Source organism: Siniperca chuatsi, linkage group LG19 (assembly GCF_020085105.1).
Source record: "Siniperca chuatsi isolate FFG_IHB_CAS linkage group LG19, ASM2008510v1, whole genome shotgun sequence".
NCBI classification, from domain to species: Eukaryota; Metazoa; Chordata; class Actinopteri; order Centrarchiformes; family Sinipercidae; genus Siniperca; species Siniperca chuatsi.
The window spans coordinates 13,134,483-13,161,533 of NC_058060.1; the positions used below are offsets into that span (position 1 = coordinate 13,134,483).

The 27,051-nt window shown below is 40.4% G+C and overlaps 1 protein-coding gene across 8 annotated transcripts in view; it reads right to left on the minus strand.

The window, feature by feature from the left end:
* Nucleotides 1–27,051, minus strand: part of myripb (myosin VIIA and Rab interacting protein b) — a 110,777-nt gene that overhangs the window by 12,268 nt on the left and 71,458 nt on the right. For 6 of the 8 annotated variants that reach the window (XM_044177127.1, XM_044177132.1, XM_044177133.1 and 3 more), the window contains 10 exons: nucleotides 20,857–20,993; nucleotides 9,426–9,512; nucleotides 6,990–7,087; nucleotides 6,647–6,727; nucleotides 5,723–5,884; nucleotides 3,533–3,701; nucleotides 2,219–2,745; nucleotides 1,512–1,661; nucleotides 590–1,366; nucleotides 216–278 (listed from right to left, as the gene is read on the minus strand). In XM_044177127.1, coding sequence (XP_044033062.1) covers nucleotides 216–278; nucleotides 590–1,366; nucleotides 1,512–1,661; nucleotides 2,219–2,745; nucleotides 3,533–3,701; nucleotides 5,723–5,884; nucleotides 6,647–6,727; nucleotides 6,990–7,087; nucleotides 9,426–9,512; nucleotides 20,857–20,993 — 2,251 coding nt within the window. The remainder of the gene's footprint in view (nucleotides 1–215; nucleotides 279–589; nucleotides 1,367–1,511; nucleotides 1,662–2,218; nucleotides 2,746–3,532; nucleotides 3,702–5,722; nucleotides 5,885–6,646; nucleotides 6,728–6,989; nucleotides 7,088–9,425; nucleotides 9,513–20,856; nucleotides 20,994–27,051) is intronic. The other 2 variants (XM_044177131.1, XM_044177130.1) reach the window with 1 other exon arrangement.

Sequence of the window (27,051 nt, forward strand, 5' to 3'; positions counted from 1 at the left end):
ACTGTGCGTTTAGTCAGAAGAAATGTGTTTCAAAGCATATTTAAGAAGTTTTATGTGTTCATGCATGCAGGTGTGGATATATATGTGTGTGTGTGTGTGTACTGTATGTGTGCATGGTAAGATGGAGGTTTAATTAGAGTTGTATGTCCTTAAGCGTGGCATCCTACACACGACATCACATAATTCCTTTGCTTTCTAGCTGATAGATATCTCACCTGCTGCAAGAGAGAAGAGAGCAACTGAAGCCTCTGCTGTTGCTCCAAGTCGTTCTGTCCCTCCTGACACACACACACACATGCGCGTCCACAAAGAGACACACAGACCAGCCAAAAAAAGAAGAGGAAGGAAAGCACAGAGAAAGAGGGAAAACACAGGATGAGGGACAGAGAAGGACATCAGTGATTGTCACATAAATACACGGATAAGAGAGGAAGATGAGAGGATGAAGAGTTATTGAGGGTAAAATAAAAAAAAAGAAAAATAAATGTATCCATAGGCAGACAGACAGTACTTTCTTAGCAGGGCAGCAACAAAAGCAGAAGCTGAGCGGTGGAATCAAATCTACTGTACTTTCTTCTAATCTCCTTACCTGGTTGTCTGACAGCACCCCCTCCTGGGAAGAAGGTGTAATAGCAGGTGAACTTGCGCTGGATCCACTCCTTGCTCCTCCTTTCTGTTCTGCTTCCTTGTCCACATCTCTTTTATGTTGTCTCTTACTTTGTCTATTCGGCTCTCTTTTATCTCCTCTCTTTTGCTCCTGGATGTACTTTGGTACTTTCTCTTCCAAACATTCCACTCCTTTCTCTAACCTCTTCTCCCTAACTCTTCCTTCTTCTCTCACTGAAAGACTCTTTTTTAGTCTCTCACTTCTTTTCATCTCTTGTCCATTCACTTGTTCCACTGTTTCACTTGTTCTCTCTCTTTCCTTACTGCCGGTCCTGTCTCTTAATCTTTCACTTGCCCTCTGCCTTTCTCTCTCTGCATCTTTTGGCCTCATCTTCTCTCTCTGTCTGTCACTTTCTTTATCCGTCTGTTTGTTCACAGGTTGCTTTGTGCACTCCTCTTCAGATGAGCTGCTGTCTTTGCTGTTGGCACGGCTGACCAGCTGGCTGAGTCTGGATCGCAGCTCCTCTTCCAGAGGGTCTCCAGGCCCTGAGCTGCTGGGCGAGTGCTGGGATCCCGGAGCCAGAGAGTGGGGCTGTGGAGGGCTGGGGGCTGCTGAATTTGGGGTCACTGTGTCGGGTGTCATGGCATCTAATTTGAAGGCGTCTGGTGCAGCTGTGGCCACTGGCATAGTGTCAGGTACTGACTGTTCCACACTTAAACCCCTCTTCAGAAGGGCATTGAGTAGAAAACCACCATTCTCCTTGATGAGGAGACAAAGGGACGGAAATACATACAAAGAAAGCAAAAATAATCATAAAAAACCATAAAAAAGTCAGCTACTATTAGGAATCGATTAGAAAACACTAGGTACTAAGAGCAGTATAAGTGCAGTTGTGATATTTTACCTGTACTAATGGGTAGATGGACTGTGCGTGGCTCTGGCCTGCAGGCCTGCTCTGCTCTGCTGACGACTCTCTCTTGCTTTTCCTGCGTCGGCGTGATTTTCTGACCGGGTCACTCTGCCTCTCCTCAGCCTCGCTGCTGTCTCCCATCACCTGGGAACAGTGGTGGAAAATAACGAGGTACATTTACTCAAGTACAGTTACTTGTACTTCCATTTAATCCTACTTTATACTTATAATTCACAACATTTCATAGGGAAATATTGTACTTTTTACTCCACTACATTTATTATAGTTATAATTATATAAAAAATTAGTCTTGTCATGTTTCAGATGTTTATGAGTTGTTAGCAGTTCCACTTAAGAGAGATTTCCCCTCAAAACTTGATCAGATAATTTAATTTAAATAACTGTTGCGTCTTGCAAGAAGTCATATTATCCAATATTTCACAAAAACAGCAAAGATTAGAGAAAAGTACACAATATTAAAACACATCTGTGTGGCAGAACTTTGTTGTTTCTTCTTTCCTTCCTCAGTCATCTCATGATCCCTCAGATTAATCTTGTGACCCTTCGGAGGAGCCTGATCCCTAGGTTTGGAACCACAGGACTAAACTAACTGTCTATAAAGTAGTTAAAACTAGCTACTCGACCAGCTATAAATGCTGATTACACATTGATGCATGAGTATTAGACAAAAGACAAATCACCTTAGGGTTAAAGTTCACATCCAGTGCCTCTGAGTGGAGTGGATACGGAGAGAAGTTCTGGTGAAGGTGTTGGTGGTAGAGCGGCTGGTGATGAGGGTGCAGGTGTGTGTCCAGCGGTCCTTTCTTCCTCAGCAGGTTGTGAGGTGGTTTGCGAGGACATGCGGACAGCACCGATGAGGCCTCTGAGTCGGAGTTGAGAGTCTCTGTGTTGGTGTACTGGCCAGAGGACGGTGAGGTAATGGGAAGGTGCTGGGTGTATGTCCACTCCGGGTCGTGCTGCGAGTCCGTGTAGTAAGTCTCATCGGACAGTTTGCGCCGGAACTGCCGCAACGCCGCACCCCAGCCGCCTTCGTCGTCCTCCTCAGAGTTGGATCCCATCTCGTCGTAAGCTGAGACGACGCCGGACTCCTTTTCCAACACGCTAAACACCAGGCTCTTCCTCTTGGTTAGCAGGCTGGGCCGAGACAGCTGTGAGCTGTGCAGAGCGATCCAGTTACCGTCTGGGCTCTGGAGCACTGAGGATGCACCTGGAAGAACATGAAGAGACAGCAGGAAGTTTAGAGCTTAGTCTTTAAGAGAAATGCTTTAAGAGAGCAAGATTAACTCTTCAACAATACTTGTATTACAGTAAAAATCCATCTAAAATTCTGATCATTGAGCACAGTAGCAACAGTGTATATAGCCATATTTTGACAAAACAATGACATAATGAGATATGTACTGACATTTAAGATGTTTAAGACTTTTTAAATAGTTTTTGCCATCGTAAAAACATGTCATTTTTGGAAACCAGTGGAACCCACTGAATTCAAGCAACCACAGCCACTACTCTTCATCAATTAGAAAACTACAAAGTTTTTATTGTCACCTTTTAAGCCATCAGGGGTGAGTGTTTGGGTGAAGTACTACTTCAAACAAAATAAGACTAGTATGACTTGGTTAAATTGTAGGAAAACCGTAAATATGACCCAACCATAATTTACATTTACATTATCTCAAAAAAGAAATGAAGGAGTTACAATGTTGCCTTGATCTTCTGTAAAAGTAAATGACATTCCCATTCTGAATATACCTAATCTGAAAGAAAGACTTTTTTATCAGAAGATTATTTATATGTGCATAAGTTAAATTTCTTCACAGTTAAATTCTACAAAAGCATTATGTATAACAGTGAGCAAGTTGTATACATCCCATATTTTACCCTGTTGTGCAAATAGTATACACAGTTGTGTCTGCACCAGTACTGGGATCAGGAGGAATCAAAGGAATACTGCTTAGCATTGACATTAAACAAAGTCTGAGTGTGGTATTTACTGGAGTTATCCAAGCGGTCTACACTCTTCCAGCTGGGTAGAGACGTGGCCTTGCCCTCCCTCTTCAGAGAAGCATACTCTTGCAAGCCACCGCCCGCCCCGGCACCCTCCTCCTCTGGACCCTTCTCTGGGGAGTCGTCACTGGTGAGGGAGAACGCTGACCGTGACCGCTGCAAGCACACACATTAAAACAGACACAGGTTTGAGACACAGATGTTTGACAGGTCTAGAAATGTAAAGTTGAACATCAACCTCTTCTTAATTTTGCTTTTGTTCAGGTGAGACTGAGCAGGCTCTTCAGACAGACTTTCATCAAAGGAGCTCCAGACAGATTATTACTGCTTGTACAGAGGCAGCGGCATAGTGGCCAGGAACAGTCACATATAATATCCACATATAGTAATTACATAATATAAAGGAGAGCACTTGGTCCATCTGGCAAGTCTACTTCCAGTCTGTTTAGAAATCTGTACAACTGTGGTTGTGAGTCAACATTCTCATCAGCAGGTGGCGCTAGAAAACAACTAAATAACTAGAGAGACAGCAGCGGCTCTACAAGTCTCTCTTCATGTATGTATGTGTGTGTGAGAGGGAGCGCTTGTGTAACAAGCTTTACATATGATCATAAAATGTCTTTATAATGAAAGAAAGATGATTAAAAAAAAGTCCAGCCCTCTCGTTGACAAGGGACTGATGTGGGTGTAGGACAAAGTTCTCTGGTCGGATTAGGGTTGGATTAAACAGGAATGTTTCCTACTGTGCAGTCAATGCTTGTGGATATGCACTTGGTATGTCACTGTAGCTTTAGAGGCTGCTCCACTGAGAATGAAAGGGGCAATATCCAAGTAAAAAGACTGATGTAGGTACATGTATGTTCAAGTGTAGATTGAACTGTCTAGAAGGGCACAGAAGATTAGAGAAAAAACATCAGTTCTTACAATGGGTGGGATGCACCATTAAGATTACCCTAAAGGCTCAGTGTTAAGGCAGAGCAGATTTTAGCGTGCATTTGCATGCATTGTGTCTTAGTGAGTGTGTTTGCAGAGAGCTGATAAACAGAGCCCGTCCCATGGCGGGCCAAGCAGTTGAGGAGGATCCCCTCGTGTTTCACAGGACTTTGATCTTCACTGAGTGAAACAGCAGGAAACAGAACAGTGAGGCCCGGGGAGCGCAGCTTTGATGCTTCGCTCACACATGGGACGATGACAAATCTCCACGAGTCCCTGCTGACTAGTAGTGCGAACCACTGCCAGGTGTGTGTGCCTTGGTGATTTGTGTGTGTATTCCTGTGTGTACTATATATCCCTATGTGTCTGTATAATCTGTGTGCTGTCACATATTGTGTGGACTTTTCTCAAACCTGGAACATTTAGTGAAACAATGCCCACTCAGGTATCAATCAGAATTGGTTCATACTTGGTTCACATTTGCAATACTTCTAATGCTTTGTGTTTGTCTACTTAAGGGGTTTGAAACACTTCAAACAGTGGAAAAAGAGCTATTAGCTGTGCACCTATGGGTCTATTTTGTTGCTTGGTGGTCTATTTTCCCTTTATCGCGAGGAAAATGGCACAACACACAGTAGATGAAACTCAAAGTGCGCCAAGTCCAAGCAATCCTATAAATTAGTTACTTTAATGTTTTTAGTTTGCATATGTATCCAGAACTGCAACAACAGAATACCTTAATCCTGCGAATATTACATCTTTATACAAGGATTAAATGTGCAAAATTTGTGAGTTAGATATCTCACCACTGACTTTCGAAACAGCAGCTGCAAGAGCCACAGAGGACATGAGGCAAAGAAAGAGACCAAAATATGATGCTGAATGGGACCACATTGTCACCACATGTGTGACCGGTGCTACTGAAAAGCTACAGTGATTTTCTGCCAAATTCCTGTGTTTTTTAAACTTGGCAAACACACAGACACCAACTGGTCCACTCAGAGGAACACAAACCAAAACACAGACAGAGGAGCATTATATGTGCGGTGAAATGAAGTGAGAAATGTACAGCTTGTACACTGGAAAAAACAAACCACCCTTCTTTAAACACATGGTGCACAATAGAAGAGCGAATCTTTCTGGTCAAGACTCAACAGTTTACGCCCGCCAGTAGGACGGGTTTTTCTTTTACTTCACCGGATATGGTTGGCATTTTTAGAATTTTAACAGTTTGAGAAACTGACCCAGAGGGAGTAGGAGGTCTTGAGGGGGTCCTGTGGTCCTTGTGAAGAAGCTTGAGGCTGAGACGGAGAGGGGAGTTCACTGGGCTGGATCAGGGACTGAGGCTGAGGCCAGACAAACTCATACTCTGTCTGCATCTCTGAACACTTCCTCCTCTGGATGATCTGAGAAGGAAAGGGAGGAAGGAGAAGAAGAAAGTGAAAGAAGACAAGATGAGAGAGCTGCCAGGTATGTAAGCATACAGCAAGCTTTATTTAAATAATAAATTTGAATAATAATTTGGAAAATGGAAAATGAAAACGCAATCCCAAAGCAGCATTTTACGTTTACACTTAGGCATGAATAATTTGTTAGAATGAAATTTTAAAACCAATAATCCAGTTTCCATTTGAATTTTCGTGTAATATTATGCACCGACTTCCATAAAGTGAATTAAAAAAAACATTTTTTATTTCACCTTCAAAGACTTGACATCCAACAAATGTTAATTAAAACTGGAAAGCAATCAAACAACCGCAAACTTTGTCTCCACTTACTATGTTTATACAAATTAGAAGACATGATTAAAACTAAAGCGGTTGTCATTTGTATCTTAATTCTAACTAAAATATCATATTCAAAGGCTTTCTGCCCTTTTATCAAATGGTGCTGTAATACCAATTTCAAAAGACGAAAAAAATAATTAAAATTTTCTGTGTTCCTGTGTCATCTCTCTGCCAAAGTGTAATATCAATAGAAATGCTTTTGTTTAACATTATAATGGTCTGTCAGTCAAACTGTCAAAGTGCAGACAGAGGTGGAACATTGCTTGATGTATTACATTATTATTTTCTTGTGTGCATTTACATTTGAAAGAGGTTAACTACACTTAACGCTTTTGTACGCAAGGGGAAAGTAAACATTCAAAAATAACTTACTCAACCTACTTTTTGTACAATGGTTGTGGCAAGTTCCTCTATGAGCTCCTCTTTGTGGTCCCGCAGATACCGAGCCTCATTCTGCTTTTCCTGCACACACACACACACACACACACACACACACACACAGTTCAAAGCGACTGTCAATTACCAGAGGGTCTGTGCAGACGTCTTAGCCAAAAACCATCACTGCATCCCGCTGATACTGAGACCAAGAGGGAGGCAAGAGGAGAGGATAGAAGTAAGAGGCCATGACAGTGAAAGCAGGGATAGAAACTAGGGGAATGAAGAGCAAATGGAAGAGAGGGAGAGAGAGAAAGAGAGAAAGAAGAGTAACAGAGGGATGTCTCACCAAGCTGTCACTGAACTCCTCTGCCTTAGCAATGGCCTCCTCTATAGCCTCTTCAGCAACACGTAGGGCGACTGTGAGCGTCTCTGCCATACTGTGTCCTAATATCACACACACACACACAACCCACACATGAACATTTCAGAGATATTAAACCTATGTAAGAACCTATATACATCCCCCAACACACATAACTAATTAATACTATTTCTCAAGATCTGTAATCTTGTGAAATATTACAAACATTTACCTCTTCTGGGCTAATAAATATTCAAGTGAAACAATCTGAGAAGTTTAGAGGGAAAAATTACTCTTTGGTGGACATATGCAAGCTGTGACAAGGGCTTGCAGGTAGACACTACTTCATTTTAAAGGGGAACTGATTTTACACATCAAAGTCTATTTACAGGTCTTGGGCACAACTACTGCATATGTAAAAGAAAGTTGTATAAAGCCTTTTGTGTCGACACTGCGTAAAGCGTTGGTTGGGGCTGAAGACAAGTTTGACAATGAAAAATAATCTGGGGGTGTGGAGTTAGTAAGAAGTGAGCTTACCAGACCTCTGTAGCCCGCTCCTCATCTCTGCTTGAGGCTAGTGGCTTGAAGCTACATTAGCTGTTACTAGGATAACACACGTGAATCTCTGACTGGACTGTCTGCGGTCGAGTTGCATTGTGGGTAATGTAGGCACCCGGTTTAGAAAAGGAAGAAGAATGTGTGGAATAAAAAAAGGTTCTGCTGCATCTATGTGGATACCATCCTGAGTCTGACAGTGTTATAGACGTTTGGTGCTAAATCTGTGGAGTACACTTTAAAGGGGTCAAAAGCTGAAAAGGTTGGGAACCTTTGCTCTAAACATATTTTATTCCTAGCTTTAGCCCTTCAGCCAAAAGAAAAGTTGAAATTAAAATGTATTTCATGCTGGAAATAATTACACAAACAATTTGGGATAAAAGAAAACAAAAACAAAAAATAAACTGACGGCAATTACTCCAAAACACAACAGTAGAGTAGAAAACAATGCAACATAGTATAAACTGTCCATTTGTACACCATAGTCTACTGAAAACACAGATCCCACACACACACACACACAGAGTGTTTGTTTGTGGGCTTCTCAAGAGCTGCCATTATCTAAATGGCAGATCTTGATCATTGCATAAACAACTCATAATTACAGGCAAACAAATTAAATTAGCTTTATCATTAGGTTGGGGCTATTTGGTTGTTGAATATTTTTTTGTGTATGAAGGTGTGTGTGTACAGTAAAGCATGTGTGTGTGTAGGAGGCTATAATTTTATCTCTGTGTGTGTGTGTGTGCATTTGTGCAAGACAGCATGGGTCAGGGGTTTTATGTGTATCCAGTGGATTTATGTTTGTAAAGTAGTCAATCTGACTACTCAAAGCGCTTCAACTACATATCACATTCACCCCATTCACACACCAATGGCAGAAGTGCTCATCAAAGTAATTAATCATTCACACACATTCACACACCGAAAGCACAGCAATTTGGGGTGTCTTTCCCAAGGCCCAAGGACACTTCGACATGTGGGCTGGGAGAAGCCGGGATCGAACCGCTGACCTTCCGATTGGTGGACGACCCGCTCTAGGGTCAAACACAGTCCCACAGTCACCCAGTAACAGTATTGAAGAGAAAGGATCACACCATTTAGCAACTAAACCCTCCAATGTTGACATTTGCAGGTATGTTTATAAGCTGTTCAGCTTATGCAAGCTAAGGTGCAACACGAGACATTTGTCCATGCTTGTAGGAGAAAAAGGAGACAAGCTAATTTAACGTGGGTTGTCGGTGGCTTTTTTGGTGTGTTTTGTTGGGTTGCTGCCTAGCTATGAAATATAAATTTTCCCCTTTTGCGTATTGATTTTTTCTCAAAAGAAAGCACAGGGCATGTTATTTATAGTGCAGTCCTGTGTGCTGTAACAATTTCACTTGGACTTTAAACATACAGTCTATTCATACAAGTACAATAACCTTTTAAAATTGACTTTACACATGTAAAGACACCTGTATGCAAATCATGAGGTGTTACTGGTGCAATAAATATGCATCAATTGAACATGGATTCAATCTCTCTTCATCAATCTGTGTGTATGCATGTGAATTTTGATGTGTGTGCAGAAGAAAGAAGAAAGAAGACTGTCACTTTAGTGTTGTGTAGCACTGCCCCCCCCCAAACGCACTTTACAAAATGGTATCTATTTGCTAAGGCAACAATTAATGAGCAATAAACATAAAAGCTGAACCTTTTAAGAAAATGGAAAAAGGGACAAATGGTGAAAAAAATCAATATGGCTAACACAGCAGGCAAGACAACAACTGTAGAGTGGAAAAGATAATGTCGATTATAATTGCGGCTGAAATTACCCATCTGCACCGCCATAAAACGCTGCCCGTTCATCACCACATCTCTCACCTTCACTCTGTTTGTAGAAGGCGGAGTCACTGCCACAGATGCTGCCATCATTGTCGTTGCCGGTGCTTCCCTCGTGAACACTGCTTTCTGAGGAGGGAAAGAGAAAGACAAATGAAGCCTTCAGATAAAAGCCTTCAAACTGACGCCTGTCTCAGAAATGCAAATATTCTGCTCATATCATACCATATAATAATGTAGCTGCATATTCTTATACACTGTTGCGACATTAAAAGTAGGTTACACTGCGCACAATGCCACTAAACCCCTTTTTGTACCCTTGTCAACTGTATTCCCAACTCCATTTTGTCATCTTGTCAGTTGTATTGTTTTGTTTCTTCTACTTTCCCTACTGTGCATAAAAAGAAACAAAATGACAGTTGAAAGAAAATGACTACTCGCACGCTGGCACTTATCATAGGCATATTTTCACATAAGCATCACGATGTAGTGTACTTTTTGTATGTTTTCTTTGTAGCTCATTCAGGCCGAGACTCTTGTGAGTTAGCACTATATTTGCGTAAGCATCTTTTTCAAACAAACTAGAGAGAAATCTAGAGTTACGGCAAAGGGACATTCATGTGACCCAAAATGTAAAGTTTGTGAATATAATTCTTAGACATGTCTACTTAAATAGCCGTGAAAGCCCAGAGAAGGTGTAGTGGTTACAACATCCCCGCCTTCAAAACCACATATTTCCCTTAGTGGCCCATTAACTCCTGTTAGACATCTCTCCTGTGGTTCCCATTTATTGTGGCAGTCTCATCAGCCCAGCTGTAGAAATGAAGAGAGTATAAATGGACATGCAGCTTATTAAGAAGACAAACTGTCAGACGGCGCAGGAGAGGGATTTCCCAGACCACCAAGGTAGAATATATTACTTCTGGAATGAGGGAAGTAAGTCTTCTGACTGACCACACTCATCTGCAGACCACAGCCCATACCCATTCTCAAACACAAGACAAAACACAAGAGCACCCTAGCTCCGGTTCTGGACCTCACTTTAGTTAATTTCCATCCACTAACCGGAGCCAAAACAAAACCATACCCAAACCTTCTATCCCAAACCACGGCCTTGTTCCAAAGCTTCGGCCCCTGCTGCTGAAAAAACACAAGCACAAACATACTCCATGACTCCCATCCTTGGCCGGTCTCCTAGTCTCCAACATTAATCTAGTCAACAGTTTTCTGTTGCTGCTCCTGTTGGACAGGCTGCAGGTTCTGGCTGAGTGCACAGAGACAGCCGAATGCTCGCGGTGGTTTGGTGCGAGTCAGGCCTCAAGGAGCCAGAGCCACTCAACGATCTCTGCCATAGCTAACTGTAACGACGCCAGGAATACAGCCACATACACAGCCATCACTCTTCTACACCACAATGTTGCCATTGGACGCAGAATTGGTATCTCCCACAAGTGTACGTCTTACTAAAACACACATATTTTGCATAAAACAGCAATAAACTTAATAAAAATGATTTCAGAAGGGGTTCAATGAGCCCAACACATGCAAGTATGAAGCCAGGCAAACAAAAATAAATACATCAAAATCAAAAAAGCTGCCATTTTCTTCTTTTTCCCCCTTGACAGCAGCAGTAATGCAGCCAGCTGTCAGATATGTTATACTATTTCAGCTTTACTGCAAGATGAACTGCTGTTTGTCAAAGCACTGCAACACTTTAAGCCAGCAATCACAAGCTCTTACATTACTTCACTGTGACATGCAGTGACATGCTGTAACTCAACCACAAAAGACAATGTTTGACGTTTCTCTACACATCTAACTTCACCCGAAAGGTGTGTGTGTGTGTGTGTCTAGCTCTACTTTGAGGAGTGTGTATTTGATTTCGTGCTGCCCTGTGTATCTCCATTTACAGGCCCAGTCCTCCCAGTCACAGCACGGTGTAACAAGTTCCCAAACCATTACACGCTCCACCCATCCTTCACTGCCAGAGTTGTCTCACTCTGACTTTAGCGGCATTCAACAGAGCTGTACTGTTCTCGCTTGGTTAGAGCTGAATTATAGTTTCTGGCAGTGTGCAAAGGGACAATAGGTGGGGAAATTACCTGCAGCAGCAGCTCAGGACAATGTAGACACAAAAGCACTGCTGTCAGGGAAAGTGAGCCGCCTCGCAAGAATCACACACAGGGCAGCTGATACACGAGAAAGACACACAGGGAAGCTGAGGACTGGGTATTGTGATAATTCATCCCACGCCGACACCGGCTCAGCACTGTTTAAATACCAACATCGACCTCTGTCACAACAGCCTGTCAGCATATCTTGGCCATCTGTGAGATATCCAAAAAAGTGTTGCTGTCACCTGTCAGTCATCTGGATGTAGCCTGCAGCAAGCCGTCCTGTATGCAGTGTATGTTTATCCTGGTCAAGCAAGAAAATGTACCTGTGTTTGTTACTGTCTATTGGGGACTTAACATAATTTGATTAGCGCCTTCATTAGTTTGTCAAAGGTAACTCAGTATATTTACTCAAGTAATGTACTTACTTACAGTTTTGAGGCATTTGCATTTTACTTGAGTATTTCTTTTTTCTGCTATTTTGTACTTTCACCCAACTTGATTTCAGAGAGTAAGATTTTAATCACATTTATCTGACAGCTGTGGTTACTTTGCTGTTTCAGAATTTACACATATTATATATATAATATGTACATACAATCAGCTTAGTATGATGCATCGGTATAGACTAAACTTCACAACGGAATATAAAGTGGTTAAATTTGCTCAAACTCAACCAAATGCAAACGCCTCTTACACATTACACCAACACTAATAATAAGAATTCATATATCTAGTAAAAAACACTGATACATAATGACTACTATTGTCTTTAATACTTAATTACATTTTGCTCATAGTAGCTACTTTTGTACTTTTATGCAAACAAAATGTTGCCCCCTAGTGGCTGTAGTAATTATAACAGGAGCAAAGGAATGAAGTAATTATAGAGCGACAAAATCTGGATAGGGAGGAGGTCTGTGTGGATGTCAACAAAACATCGGACTTTAACCCAGGAGACCACCGTTTCCTGTTTCCAAGCGACATTCAATTACTTTTTAAGCATGGCTACGATCATTCCTGAACGTTAACCACAAATTTATGATTGTAACCATCATTTAAACCAAAACTGCAATGTTTTTCTTTCTAATCTTAACCAAGTACTTATTTTAACCCAAACATGACCTTTCCTTAAACTTAACTAAGTAGTTTTTGTGCCTAAACCAAACCAAACGTAACCATAGCATTGTCATATCAGAGAATGGATTTATTTATCAACAGTGATTTGTAAAGGTTTAGGAAGGCACAGACAAATGATGTCGTCCTGTCGATAGGGGTGTCAGATCAGAAAACACATCTATGCGTTGTTTTTACCACTTAGTAGTGGAACAACCTGTAAACATAACATGAAATCATCTTACAAAGTTGTTATGGCAAAGTATTTACACATTGAGCAGACACAAAGCAACATCAGCATTTGCTTGTTAATATAAAAATAATGATTATAGCTTGTTAATATAAAAATAATGATTATAGCAGCGCTAAGTAAAGGATCTCAATACTTCTACTCAATAATCAATGGTCAGATGTAATATTTCAGACACTGCTCCTGATTTAAAATGATTCAACGATGCGTCTCATTAGGCTTTACAGAAAATGGGCAAAATATAACAAGGGTATGTTTGTGTTATATATTAAATATTTTTCTTTTCTTTGTTATTAATTCAACCAAATTGCTTTGTTTACCAACAGCTTTTGTCAATGACTGATGTGTAAAATTGACTGATGTGAAATTGCATTTTGCTAAATAGTTGCTATTTGTAACTCCAAATGGCCTATAGCCATGGACAGATTATGAGACAAGGGGCCCCTTGAAACTGAAATGTTACAGGACCCCACCACTCCTAAAGAGGAGCAACACACACACAGACAGAAAGAGACGCAAAAAGACCACAAATGAGGCACTGCATAATTTGTTTTGTGTTTCTTTGTGGTCTATATATATAAAGCTCCACCAGTTAGTTGTAGTGTAAGATAAGACTGATGTACACATAGTTGAATGATATGGTTTGATGGGACCATTTGATGCCAAAGAAATCAGAAAATCCTCAGTTGTTTTGGCCAAAAAAAAAAAAATTGCAAATTGCACATTCAATGTGGGGATGAAGTTGAGTGAAATAGAGTGTCATAAAGACAGAATATGTGGAGAGAGAGAAAGAGAGAAATAATTGAGCCAGTAAAGCTCCACTTAGAGCTAACGTTCCTGAAGTGCCAGCAGCAGCAGCAGAAGGAGAAAGGAGAGTCCAGACAGTTTCCTTTCAATTACAATGCAGCATCTGGCAGCACACACAGTCTCATAAACAACGTCCTCAGAACAACGGCTGAACCGACAGGATGTCTGCTTACATCACGACAGGCTGGGAGGTAGTGGAAAGTAAACAAACCCGCACTCAGTTCATCCGTCTTTATTTGGGGGATAAGAGTTTTACTCACCTTTTGTGGAGATGATGCCAATGTTATTTAAATCAGTCATAAAAAATAAACCACAAGTCAAATAAAATAGGTGTTTTAAAAAACTGCACTCTTTTGAAATGATGATTTTTTTATCCATAATACTGACCATTCAGGTTGTGCACGCAGCATTCACAAGTGTGTGTTTGTGTGTCGTGTGTGTGCAGAAATGAACTGGTCCCAGGGCCAACATGGCCTTTAAAGTTCAAATGATTGGGGTGGAATGCGAAATGAAGTAGCAAAATGTCTCCAGTAATTAGCAATAGCTTTTGGCATTTCATTTTTACATTTTCATAATGCAACTACTGTCACCTGTAGGCCACTGTGCCATACATTAAAAAAAGGAGCCTGATTGGTTGAATCCTGCAGAAAATGACCCAGTATGCATCGTGATGCAATAGAAATTATTCACCATGCAGCCAACAGCAGATGAACATGTCAATCCCACATGCAAAAAGCTCAATAATTCAAAGATCAATGTTGGACTGATTGAAATGGAACCACTGTCTTCCGTTTCCAGCAGATTTAAAGAAGTGTGGGGTGTAAGCTATATTATGATTAAAACAGCACAAATGTTAGTATGTTGTAAAATGAATGGCTATTTCCCATTTCTAATGCATTCTGTATGTATTACCTCATATGTGCCCCAAATGCCCAAAAAGATACATAATACCCCTAAAAATCTGATCAGACTGAGGAGGTAAATGTGATTCAGACATGATTGTGAATGCAAACTGCACAGACAAATGTCAGAGCTTTCAGTACATCTCTTTCATTCTACACACATATGTCTATGAATTCAGGCAAACTGACATGTGTGCACGGGTTTACGTGCCACACAAATAGAGTCAGTTGCATTCTTGACATCAATGTGGTCCGAGCCCTGTAGTTGTTTGCTTTTCGACAGCAGTGGCTCTGGGCTCCTGTTTAACATTCTGCCCTCCAATCCCTACAGACAGAGCACTGTACTCTGAGTCACCAAGCTTTTAGCTCAAGGAACACAGACAGCAGAAATGATCCGAAAAGTGATGATACATCCGTGATAGTCTGAAGTGCATTAGCCATATTACAGTAGGTTAATCTTTTAAGACGCTGTTTTAAGCCTTGAATGAGTACAAATCTTTTGAAAGACCAGGTGAATCAGGAGGTCCTTGTGTTTTGTTACTACATTCTGCTTCGCTATTTTGGCAGAGGAGAACAGCAGTAGAACCAAGGACACTGTTCACATTGTCCTGGCACTGCCTCACTAGATTAGCCACATCTAACCTACTGCACTGTAGTTCTATGTCGAAGGTTGAGACAGACATTGGCTAAGTAACCACTCATTGGACATAAATGGATCAGCAGCATAGCACACAACGCTCACTCTGCTTGAGGAGTGTAATTCTCATGCGAAATCCTCACTTTCCTGATATAACCACAGTTATGAAACAATACTGGTCCTAGTTTTCATGAAAGCATTTGTATTAATTTAGCTTTGCTGCACCCAACAGCTAGAAAAATGTAAATGAATTGGAGATTCTTTATCTGACCTTGGTCTATCGACACAGAGTGGTAAGCATTGTTCAGCATAACGTAGGGCCAAAGAGTGAACTATGATTTCAGACACACATCTACAGATTTGAAGGCAATCTGTGGAGGGCAAACCTCAATTAACACTGAACAATGATCCCATGGTTGCAGCTTCTGTCTACAGTTTATATTTGTTTATTCTGTATCTTTTAGGTTTCATTTTCCAACAAAACAGCCCGTGAATGGAAAGCTCTTTAGCAGCTCAAGTGACTTTGTCACTGGCTCATAAACAAACAATAATGGTGATGGATGTGATGATGGAGAAAAACTCACATTCCGATCACCACCAAAATACAATCAACTGATCCATAAACCACCAATAATCTGACCATCAATTGTCAGCCACATTACCTTTGGAGTAGAAATAGACATCTCTCAACTTTGGAAATGTACACAGAAACTAATGCAGTCCATGTGTTTATCTCTAGTAACTTGCCTACTGACTACTTTTCTACACATCCTTTTACTGCAGCTCTGGTCTCGCAGGTGTAGTCATCCAGACACAGAAAAACACACACATGTACACAAAACAAACCTGCAGAGCATAAAAACACATGCACACACAAAGCACATACAGAAGAAAAATGCATTGATGAAAGAATATTTTTTTGTTTACTAAAAATCTACAGTAATTATACATTAAAGAAAAAGAATGTTGTCTTTTTGAAATCTGTCTTGCCTGGTTAAAAATTGCATCACTGCATTCTCTGATGCTATCAGATGTGGTTCAGTCTCTGTCTAGCAGTATTAACACCAGACATATAGTGCAGAGACACGCACACAAGGACACCATCTCTTCCTTTGTTATCACACTGAAAAGACGACTGCAGCCATTGAAAGCTTCAAAACACTGCACTGCTTTTCCTCTGCTTCTCTCCTCTCTCAATTTTCTCACCAGAGAGAATTGCATGTTTGGAGGTGATAATATGTTTGAACATTTCTAGAGTCAACTTCATCTTACTGGATAGGTGGGAAGCCTCCCACAGACATTTGGAGGGATGTGACAGCAAACACAAAAGGCAGGAAAAAGGGGGAAAACATTTATCCCCTGTTTGAAATGAATGAGATTTAGGTGTCAAAAAGAAAAAGAAAAAAGAAAAATCACCATTCCTGCTTTTGATACTTCATAAAATACTCATCACATTGCATTTCATGGCGAATTTTATGATGCTATACCATAAAACCAGACTAGAGAGGTAGAGAGTGATGTATAAAAATTACTCTGCAATGGAGATTAATAGCTGAGGTGTTACAAAAATTAGACGTATTAGCCACAGCAAAGCATAGGAATACTGTATAATGCAAGAGATAAGAAATACGAAAAAGTAGAGGTGCACCAGAAATGTCTACACAAGTCCACAAATAAACTTGTCAGTTTTTGAGTTTTTAAAGGAATAGTTCAACATTTTTGGAAATGCACTTATTCACTTTCTTGTCGAGTTAGATGATTAGATTGATACCACTCTCATGTCTGTATGATAAATATGAAGCTACAGCCAGCAGCTGGTTAGCTTAGCTTAAAACAAAGACTGGAAACAGGGGGAAACATCTAGCTTGGCTCCGTCAAAAACTACAACGTGTCGTTTTTTTACAATTGGTTTTTATACAGATTACACAAGTTTTAAAGTGTTAATTAGTTAGCTTTAGATGCGCCGGGAGGTGGTTTCCAGTCTTTATGCTACGCTAAGCTAACCGGCTGCTGGCGGTAGCTTCATATGTAGCGTACAGTGATGTGAGTGGTATCGATCTTCTCATCTACCTCTTGGCAAGAAAGCTAATGTATTTTGAGGTAATAACCTTACATGTTGATTTTTTTACTCTTCTGTCTTACCACAACACTATACGGTGTCTCTACTGTTTTCCGTCACATCTAATAATTTAAGTTTGTTGACACGTAGCATCTTGTGCACCACAGACTAAGACTGTTCAGGATTCATTAATGTATGAGTAAACACAACTGCTGTGCATATTTATTTGTTTCATTCCATGCCATACTGGCGTCAAGCCATTAATTACTAATATAATAATAGGTACTTGGATCAGTGCTTGGCATCTGCCGATCCACTTAATGAGGTACTTGGATCAGTTATGAAAAAAAAGGGAAATTCAGCTGCTCAAGCAAAAAGTATAATAGACAATTGATTCCAGTTAAGTCTTCTTTCTTTCTTCTCTGATATGTTATTTGTTCCTTGTTACAGTACGTGGTCACCAACACTTCATCCATGTCTAATGTTAAGACTTTCCAGGGGCCACACCTATCATGCAGAGTAACACTCTCACTTTCTCCTGTGTACACACATATATACACAGAGGGTGGTATGGTATATGTTACAAGTCACACAGGAGCATTACTTCCATCCACCAGAGACGATGGACACGAAAGTACAAATTGCTCGCTCCTCGTTCTCTTCCTGTTGGTTTGAAGGTCACACATTCTCTCTAGATGATAGATGTAAAACATCTCTCTCACCAACTGTCCTGTCAGTTGCCATTTCACAGCCGTACAGAATTGATCTCACATGCATTGGCCCCTTGGCGATAAATAAAAAAATGAAATGTTCTTTACTAGCACACGTACAGAGGCAGCCTATATTTCACACATGGTTGGGAAACGAATTACGAGAATGTTTTACATTCCTGTGGCTGCTTTTCTATATGCATGAGGAGATGAGACCAGTATTAAGACTGGTCTCAATCAGAGGTTCTGGGCTACATAACAAAAGCTCCTTTTCTTGGAGCAAAGTAGACCGAGTGAGATGGCGCAACATCAGTGTGTTAATGAGCAACATCTTTATCTAATTGAATTTTTTTCCAATCTAGTGCTGATTTACTTGCTGACCTAAAATCTCATTAATTCTGTTCTACTGAAAGGACAGGCATCTTGATATACAACATGATAATCTGTTACTGTTATAGACTTATAAAACACTTGACACATCCCATTATGTGCTGCAAAAGAGGTTTTAAAAGGCATTTTCTTTCAAATAAATTAAAACCCAATCATATTTTTGACAGTTCTAGCCTTGGCTTTTTGTTGTTGACATTTTCACAATCCCTTTTAATTCAATCGGATATATAACATAAAGGGGGTGGGTGAAGGATGAAAAAAAACAAACAAGATATGTTCATGGACACACACACAAGAATATACAAAATGGAAATAAAAATGATACCAGCCAATAAATCTAAGGTTCTCCTGTACGAGACAGCAATGTTTGACCGGAGCTTGAGTATCCAGATACACACAAGCAACACACAGGGCCTACACATGCACACGCATCACAGTATATCCATAATCATATGGAAAGTCAGCTAGCCAGTTAGTGGGAGCAGCGATGCGAGTATTTGAAACATAATCCTTCCATCCCCACCCCGGATGATGTAAGAGAGGAAAGGAGAGGAGAGGAGAAGAGTAGAGAGCTAGTACGAGTGGAGTGGGAAGGGGGCAGGAGGAGGATAGATGATTAGGGGGAGGAAAGTGGAGAGAAAATCAGAAAACTGGAGGTTTAGAAGAAGAATCATTTTGTCCACTCATACATCACAATAGAAGCTACAGTCACACAAATCATGATTGTCCTGGGGAAGATTTCTACTTAGAGTGGAACTCTATCATGTTAGTAAAATGAAGTAAATGTAACTGAACTGTAAGATGTCAAAATGTCTTTCAGCAGGAAATGTATCCATTACTGTATTTGTCCCTCTAGTTTTTTCTCTTACACTGCAGACTATGACTGTACAGTATAGCTATAAAAACAACTAAAGAATTAAAGTCACTTCAATGCTTAGCTCTTTGTTATCCACAATCTTATTTTTGCAGTTTATCCTTGCCTTTATCACATGAACCTTTAACTGTTTTTTGTATTGTCTGGGCAGTATGAGCACTTTTAATGTCTTCAATTATCTTAGTGTTTTTATTGTGTTTATGTGCTATGTTTTTGTGCTGCCTTGTTGCAAAAATACTTTCCTATTGCGGGACAATAAAGATCTGAACTGAACTAACATACCATGTTATTAGGCTAAACTTCTTTCTGACCAACATATTTTTGGATTCCCAGTGAGCCAAATCTTGCTATTTTAGCCTGTAAAGATAGTCATGGCGGCTTTCACAATGGCTAGACGTGCTGTCTGCAAAATGAAAATGTAATAATGTTGCAGTAATAACAGACATAAATTTAACTAGCATTGCTAGCTAGTTATACTGTCGCTGTATTCCTTTACTGTGTGGATTGCATAGTAGCAGACATTTCTTATGATTATGATGGTATTAATTTTGTCCATTTCACTCAGGCCTACCATATCACTTTATACATGACGGACAAAATAAACTTCAGTTGTGATCACAGTGTATTCCTAAACATCCCCTCATCTCAACCTCATCCATTTCTGCCACAAGTCTGACCTGATTTATCCCCTGTGTGCTCTCTTCATCCATTTAATCCCATGTACCAGGGTTTGAAATAATGCCTTGTAGTCAGCCACAGAGGCAGACCGATCATGTTGCAGCCGGGTCAAAACAATGTTATCTGGAGCAGGGGATGCTGGATAAAAGCTGTTCTGCACGGGAACAATTCACTGAGGACGCAAAGTGGCCTGAGCCACCGCAGGGATTAACTGGCAGGACAAGTCCTGCGGGGCAGCTCACCCTTAGTCTGTCACCATCACTACTGACACACTCACACACACAAGCACCAACATTGCCTGACTGTGTGAGTCAGGCAATGTTGGTGTTGGTGTAAAAAACGCAAGTTCACATCACACCCACAGGTGCAACAGCAACAAAAAGTATTTTCTAAATTTAACTGCAGCCTTGGAAGAAAGTGGTTTCAAATCAAATAAATAATATTGTGATTAAATCGATTTAAACTGTAAGTGTAAAGAAAAGTGAAAATACAGATAGTGCCACATAACCACACTGACCTTAACCCTGGAGATGTGTGTATACGGTGTGTGTGTGTGTGTGTGTGCCTGTGGGAAAATACTTGTTTCTACATGCCAGTGAGAAAGTAATTAATTAAGTGACTCAGTCAGTGAGAGAACAAAATGTGTGAAACAGATGAGTGATCATTTAACAAAGCAAACTAATGAGCTATCAAGTGAGCTTGTCTGTTTTTACTGTTGATGTCTGACCAGAATCTTGCATCTCAAATTTTTTTTTCAAGTTGAGGAAGTTATTTTACATCTCAGGCCAAATCAGTGAAATTGCTTTAATCACAAAACGACACAACGTTGCACAGAGACAGAAGGCTGTTCTGCAATCAAACTGATTAATAGATAAAAATAAACAATGGGAGACCATGTATGGCTGGTTAAAAAATGGATTAAGAGGATGAAGTTACCTGGGAGATCAGAGAGCGTTCCTCTCTCTATAATGTGCTTTCTGTACAGAGTCTTCAAAACCTTGGCACTGCCGAACCTCTTGAAGCGACTCTTCACATTGTTATAATACCATTCAAGCGACTGTGTCCTTAAAATCCTGCAGACAAGGAAGAAAGAAGGAAGGGAGGAGGGAAGAAAGAAAGAAAACATGATATTAAGTCAAAAAGAACAGATGGCAAAGAAACTGGCAGGAATCAGATTTTATTATAATTACACCAGGATTATAACTGTGTGTTCCATTAAAATCTGCTCAATTTGAGTGTCTTTTAATTATTAAAGTGTAGATAACCAGACCTTGTAGACTTTTTCAATTATTTTAAGAAAGACTGAAGCCTTTCTTAGGAGTAAAATCCAATAAAAATCAGAGTCAGACACAAGTGTGGTTTTGTGTTATTGTGTACTTTAAATATAGGTTTGTGTCCTATTTAAAGCCCGCTCTTTGATTTGAAGCAAATAATTGGCTTTTTAAGGTGATTCAGTGGTGCCGCTCTCTCTCTGCGGAGGCTGTATTAAAGATATGAAAAGTATGTTTAAAGTAATATTATGCAGGATCCAAGAATCCATGTCTATTATAATGTGTATGACTGCAGTGAATGCCTAGGTTTTCAGATGTGACGTCACATAATTTTCCAGGCTTTTCCTCATTTCGTGGTGCACAGCCGGTTGGTGCTTGAATGCCAACCAATTACATAAGCAGCAATTCATAACGGAGAGGGTTATGAAAAGCCCTCAGAAAAGCGTTCCCTTTGCGCCAGTGTTGCGTAGGATTGCATGAAACTCTGCCAACTTTGTGTTTAATCTTGCAGTCCCTCCTGCTCTTCTTTTTCGTGCCACTGTCACACACATTAGTGAAGCTAAACAAACACAACACACAAAGACAGATTTACTGTTCAAGGAAACAAAACAATGCAAACACACACTATTTTTTTTATTACCATTTAGAATGTGTGATTTACACAGTTTGCCATTTTTCTTGTGGTTGAAAGATGCTACACAAATAAACACACACACAAACATGCATATTTACATGTTCATATACTGTATTTATGAGTGCAACAAGTGTTACCTATGTGTGTTTCCTTTTGTCTATGAATGAAAATGTTGTGCATGAAATAAAAGTATCCACATACTGAAAGCCTATGGCACCTACTGTACATTAGTAATTTATTAATTTTGCCTCTGACACACATTAATGTATTCATTAACAGAATGAGTGGACTGGATACCGTAAGGGAATTTGTTGTGAGTTATTGACTTTTCCACACTTTTTAAGACTGATGTTTTTGTATTTAACTACTGACAAAGAAGCTTTAACACACATGATCATCAGGTGAATATGATGTCAACAAATACCATGAAAAGACCAAAATCAATAATGAATTGATCCTAGTGTTGCCTGTGTTGCTAAAGCCTGATATAGATATTCCTCTATGCTATAGACCTTAAGAACGAATGGGTTTGGGGCTGAGCGCCACAGACAGGCTGGGAATATTGGAAAGTATCCTGAGATGGACTAATGCACTGTTTATTTTGGTCATTTTATGGAAATTGTTGATAATATAAAAAACAGCCAACCTAATACTTTAAGGGAGCTGTGATTGTTGTGCGGGTATCTCTTCATTTTATTCCAGTGACTTTTGTATCCAGCACCTATCCCACTAAAATGTTTGAGGATGCCCACCTGAATATCTAACTAACATTTTCAAATAATTTGTGCATGTCCAGCAAAGGTAAAATAAATCTTTCTTGGTTTCTAATCAACAGGGACACACACTCTACATACATAACAACATGCTGCATGTCATTGACTCCATCTCCCTCCCATTATGAAAGAGCTGAAAGAAAGTGAGAGTACACACAGTACATGAGAGAGTGTTTTAGTGTGTGTGTACATGTTGATGCTTCTGCTCAATGAAGAGACAGGCTGTTGAAGGGGAGGGTGAAAATAGCCATGCTAATAAAGGGATCCTGAGTGCCCCTGAGGCTGCATAGGCTGCCACATCCATCCCCTCTCCTTCGTAACCTCCTCCCACTCTTCCCTCCCTTCCTCTTTCTCAGTGGATTTATTATCCTCTGCCTCTATCAGCTGGGCTGCTCAATGGGCCTTAGCTCCTTAATTTCATGCCACGGGTCAACCTCAATCTAATGGTGGCTGCCGAGCTCCTGTGAAGAGGCCTGGCTCCTTTTATCTCCCTCTGGGCCTGAGTAAGAAGGCACAGAAATTAATCTGGAAGAGCAACGCGGCATCGAGGTGGCATCATACGAGGCAGAAATACAAATAGGTTCTACAGGAACTCTGAAGTGTGCTGGCAAGCAACCTTTGAGCTGAAAAGGTATTGAAGAACAGGAGAGGGCTGCAATATGGCGGAGATATTGTTATCTGAGAGGAATCTTAATTCACTTTAAAATTAAGCTGTATGCCTGAAATAGAGCATGGTCACGCCCTCAAAATGAAGATTAAAAAATATAACTGACAGTTTGCTAAACCTCACCCCCTTTGTTACTATTGCTAAGCCCTCTATTCTAGGACAGCTTGTATGCAGTTATAATTGAAACGATGGATCTTTGATTTCAGACAGAGGTAGACAAAAGCAGGCTTCACATTTCTAGCCGGGGACTGGGCATTTTGTCGGCTGAAATGACAACTGTCACTGGCAGATTTTCTCAGCTGTAGCTATAGCTAGCTAAGATAATGCTAGCTCCATGAATTGTTTGAAAATGATGCCTCTGGCTGACTTTTAAATGTTTCGTTTTAAAACGTGAATCTTGAAAAGGGGTCTTAAATACACACTTGATGGCTACATATATGCCTATCATCTCATGGTACAGCTGGACCATTCCTAGTGTCTCTGTCTGTTTGTCCCCTGTTGTTTCCCCTTTTGTGTATGTCTGTGTGTGTGTGTGTGTGTGTGTGTGTGTGTGTGTGTGCGTGTGCGTGTGTGTGTGCTGTGGGGCGCAGCCTCCGGTGAACGTCCAATCAGAGACTGACACATCTGCTGCTGCTCACCTGCTCTCCATCCACAATCAACACCTGGCAGTATATCTATCCGACTCTTCTCACCAGTCTTCGCCAGATCGTCCATTTACCCAAGTGGTTTGTTCCTCTCATCTGCCTCCAAGTTACTCACTGGCTTTCCAGGAAGACCTCACCTTAAATCTCCACTGCTCCAACTCAGCCCGCTGTCCTTGCGCCGCCTGCCTGCTCTCCCCACCGGTTCACAGTGATTACCTCCACACTCCTGGTTACTCATTGTACTTCATAATAAACTGAAACTAACTACTTCAACTCCCTCTGTGCTAGTTGTGTTTTTGGGTCCAGCCACGGTGTACCACAACATATCATGCTAACAGACTGAGGCTAAAGCTGCATGTCCCAGGCAAAATGTCAGCATCCTCATCAGTTAATGATGGACGACATGGAAAAAAAGAAGCTAAATTGTTCTTGTATTGCATTAAGCTAGGTATTAAAAGGTAATATGTAAAATCAGACGCCTTATTTCATTCTAACATAACCCTGTTTAGCTGCTTATCTTACGTATTTGGACCATAGACTGTATAAAACAAGCAAGAGATTAGATTTATATTTCCCTTTTAACGTGACAAGAGAAAAGACTTTTAGTATGAGAACTAACCAAGAACTTATAATGCGATCTCGGGTAACAAGCTTGACTAGGGTTGCTGAAGTGTAAACTTCCTCAAATTCAATAAAGAGCAGGACAGAGCTGCTAATGTTAAACTCAGATATATAGTAGTAGTATCCACAAAGTGGGGAAATACTACACAGTGGATGTGCTATTAGGAAAGATGTACAAAAATGTAGTTAGCTAATGATGTTGGTCTTGGAAGTAAAAGTATGGGTTAGGTTACTACTGTAGGTAGTACGCTAGTTAGGTGGACATGCTAATGTTTACAGCTAACATAAGAGAAAAAAAGGATAAAAAAAAAGACACTCAAAACTCTGATGCTGAGTATTGCTCTTACTACAGCCCAAAGCACACTGCTTCGGCATGTGGAGAAATCCAAAACTTGTGATGCTAAGCTATGATTACACAATGGCTTTTCGGGGGAGGGATTTAGCGAATGTTTAACTGAAGAGCCTATTTATAGAATTTACAGTATACATACAGCAGAACAAATGTCCCCAAAAATGTATTTTAGCATATTTTAATGTGGATGCATACATGTTTTAGCTTTAAATGTAGTTGCGCAGCGGTGCAATACTCTCATTCCTCTGGCTGTCACTCAAATTGGCACAAAAACAGATAAGTAAATGCAAACTTCAGCTCAAGCATCTGCTGTCTTCCATTCCAGCTACACAAACTTGTTGAAATTAGCCAAGCTTTCCCTTCCAGAGAAAAGGGAGAGAGAGGGATTTAGGACAGTGGGAGAAGCGTCTCGATGAATGAAGCATGACATTGCCTCCCTAGAGTGATCTGATCTAAAAAAGAGTGGAAGAAGGGAGGAGAGTGGAGTGGATAAGCAGAGGCTTTCAAGCAATAGCTGCACTGCTGCGTGAGCTTCTGCAAATACACATTTCATAATGAGGCTGGGAGATTCCCTGATGCTCGGCTGCTGCATGAATAAGTAAGAGGGATTCCTGTGGATTCTCTCCTGACACTGGGCCTACCCTTCCTCTATCATCACTTCGCCTTTGCTCGACTGCGTGGAATCTTGGGAGTCAGCGCCTCACTTCTCATCCTCTTCTCTCCAGCCCTTTTGCCCTCTACTTCAGAAGATTGATTTGCACATCTAAATGAGGTCTAAATGAAACAGAAGAATATATAGAAGTGCATTAAAAAGTATGTAGCTTTGCTGAGTTTCCACCTCCCCTGGCAAAGGGAACCATTACCATAATTGACTTTCTGAGCCTTCTAATGAATTGGTTCAGCTTCTGTTGAGGCTGCTGTAGGGAGAAGAGCAAAGGGAGAAGAAAGAAGGGTGGGGGTTGACAGAACATCAAATAGACTCTAGTTTCTTCTGAAGACTTGCAGAGTGACTGTTGTTGTTAATAGAGGAAAATAAGACTAAAAATTAGATTGTTCTCAGCTCCAGGGTTAGATCAAAGCGCCTGATGTTTGGGAAATTAAAGCCGTCGAGTTGTGAGGTCTTAATAAGTGAAAAGCTGGAGGAGTTATTATATCTAGTACAGCCTGTCTTTCTTTATATCTCTCTAACTATCATTGTGTACCTGGAATAAAACTTCTGCACACATGAAAAATAAATTTTATGAGGGAATAAGAAAGTAATGATAAACTGATTTAATGCTTACATTTGTTCACATATGTCAGAAGACATGATGAGATACCTAAACCCAAAGAGGTTTTGCTGATATCTATGTATTGGAGAACTAAAAGAATTTAATAAAATTAAATTAAATTATCATTAAAGAAGACAATCAGCTACCAACACTTGAAATAGGAAGTCAATTCTTACTTGCAAACTACAAAAAATGTAGGTTTGGTGAATCATTAATTGGATAAGGGCCTCTATACACATCACCTATCACTTTACACTGGGGGACAAGGCAAGATGCTCATTTCCCCTTACTCTTTGCAATATTCACTGAGCTGCTAGCAGCGTCAAAACACAATCATCAAGGGTAAACAAAACATCCACCAGACAGAACAAAATGTGTCTTTATGCAGATGATGTGTTACTGTTCCTACAAGACCCTCAGTCTTTTCTACAGGAATCCTTTACTCTGTCCAGCTACTCAGATAACTGGTCAAAATCTACTATCATACCCTCTGCATGGATGGATGGGATGTGGCAGCCCTTGCATCACCTATTTAACTATCCAAAGGCAATACAAAAGAATACTAAAAGAATAGTGATCAGCATTGCGTTTGATGATACTTTACGGAACCGGAAAAAAATATATATCTTTACCCTTGCCCTCCTCCAAAGGAAGGTCAAATGTTGGAGTAGCAATGGAGATTCAGTGTCTTGCTCAATGAAAGCAGGGTGCAAGGTGTGGTGGGGAATCAAATTTGGTCCTATGCGCTGAAAGAAACTTTCCCTTATCACTATTCTACCTTGCAGCCCCTGATCTGTTACACAAATATGTAAACTGCAACCCAAATATGTCCTCAGCTGAAGACGGGCCCATTCAAAAACAAATGCAGTGCACAACAGGGAAGGGATATTAATATTGA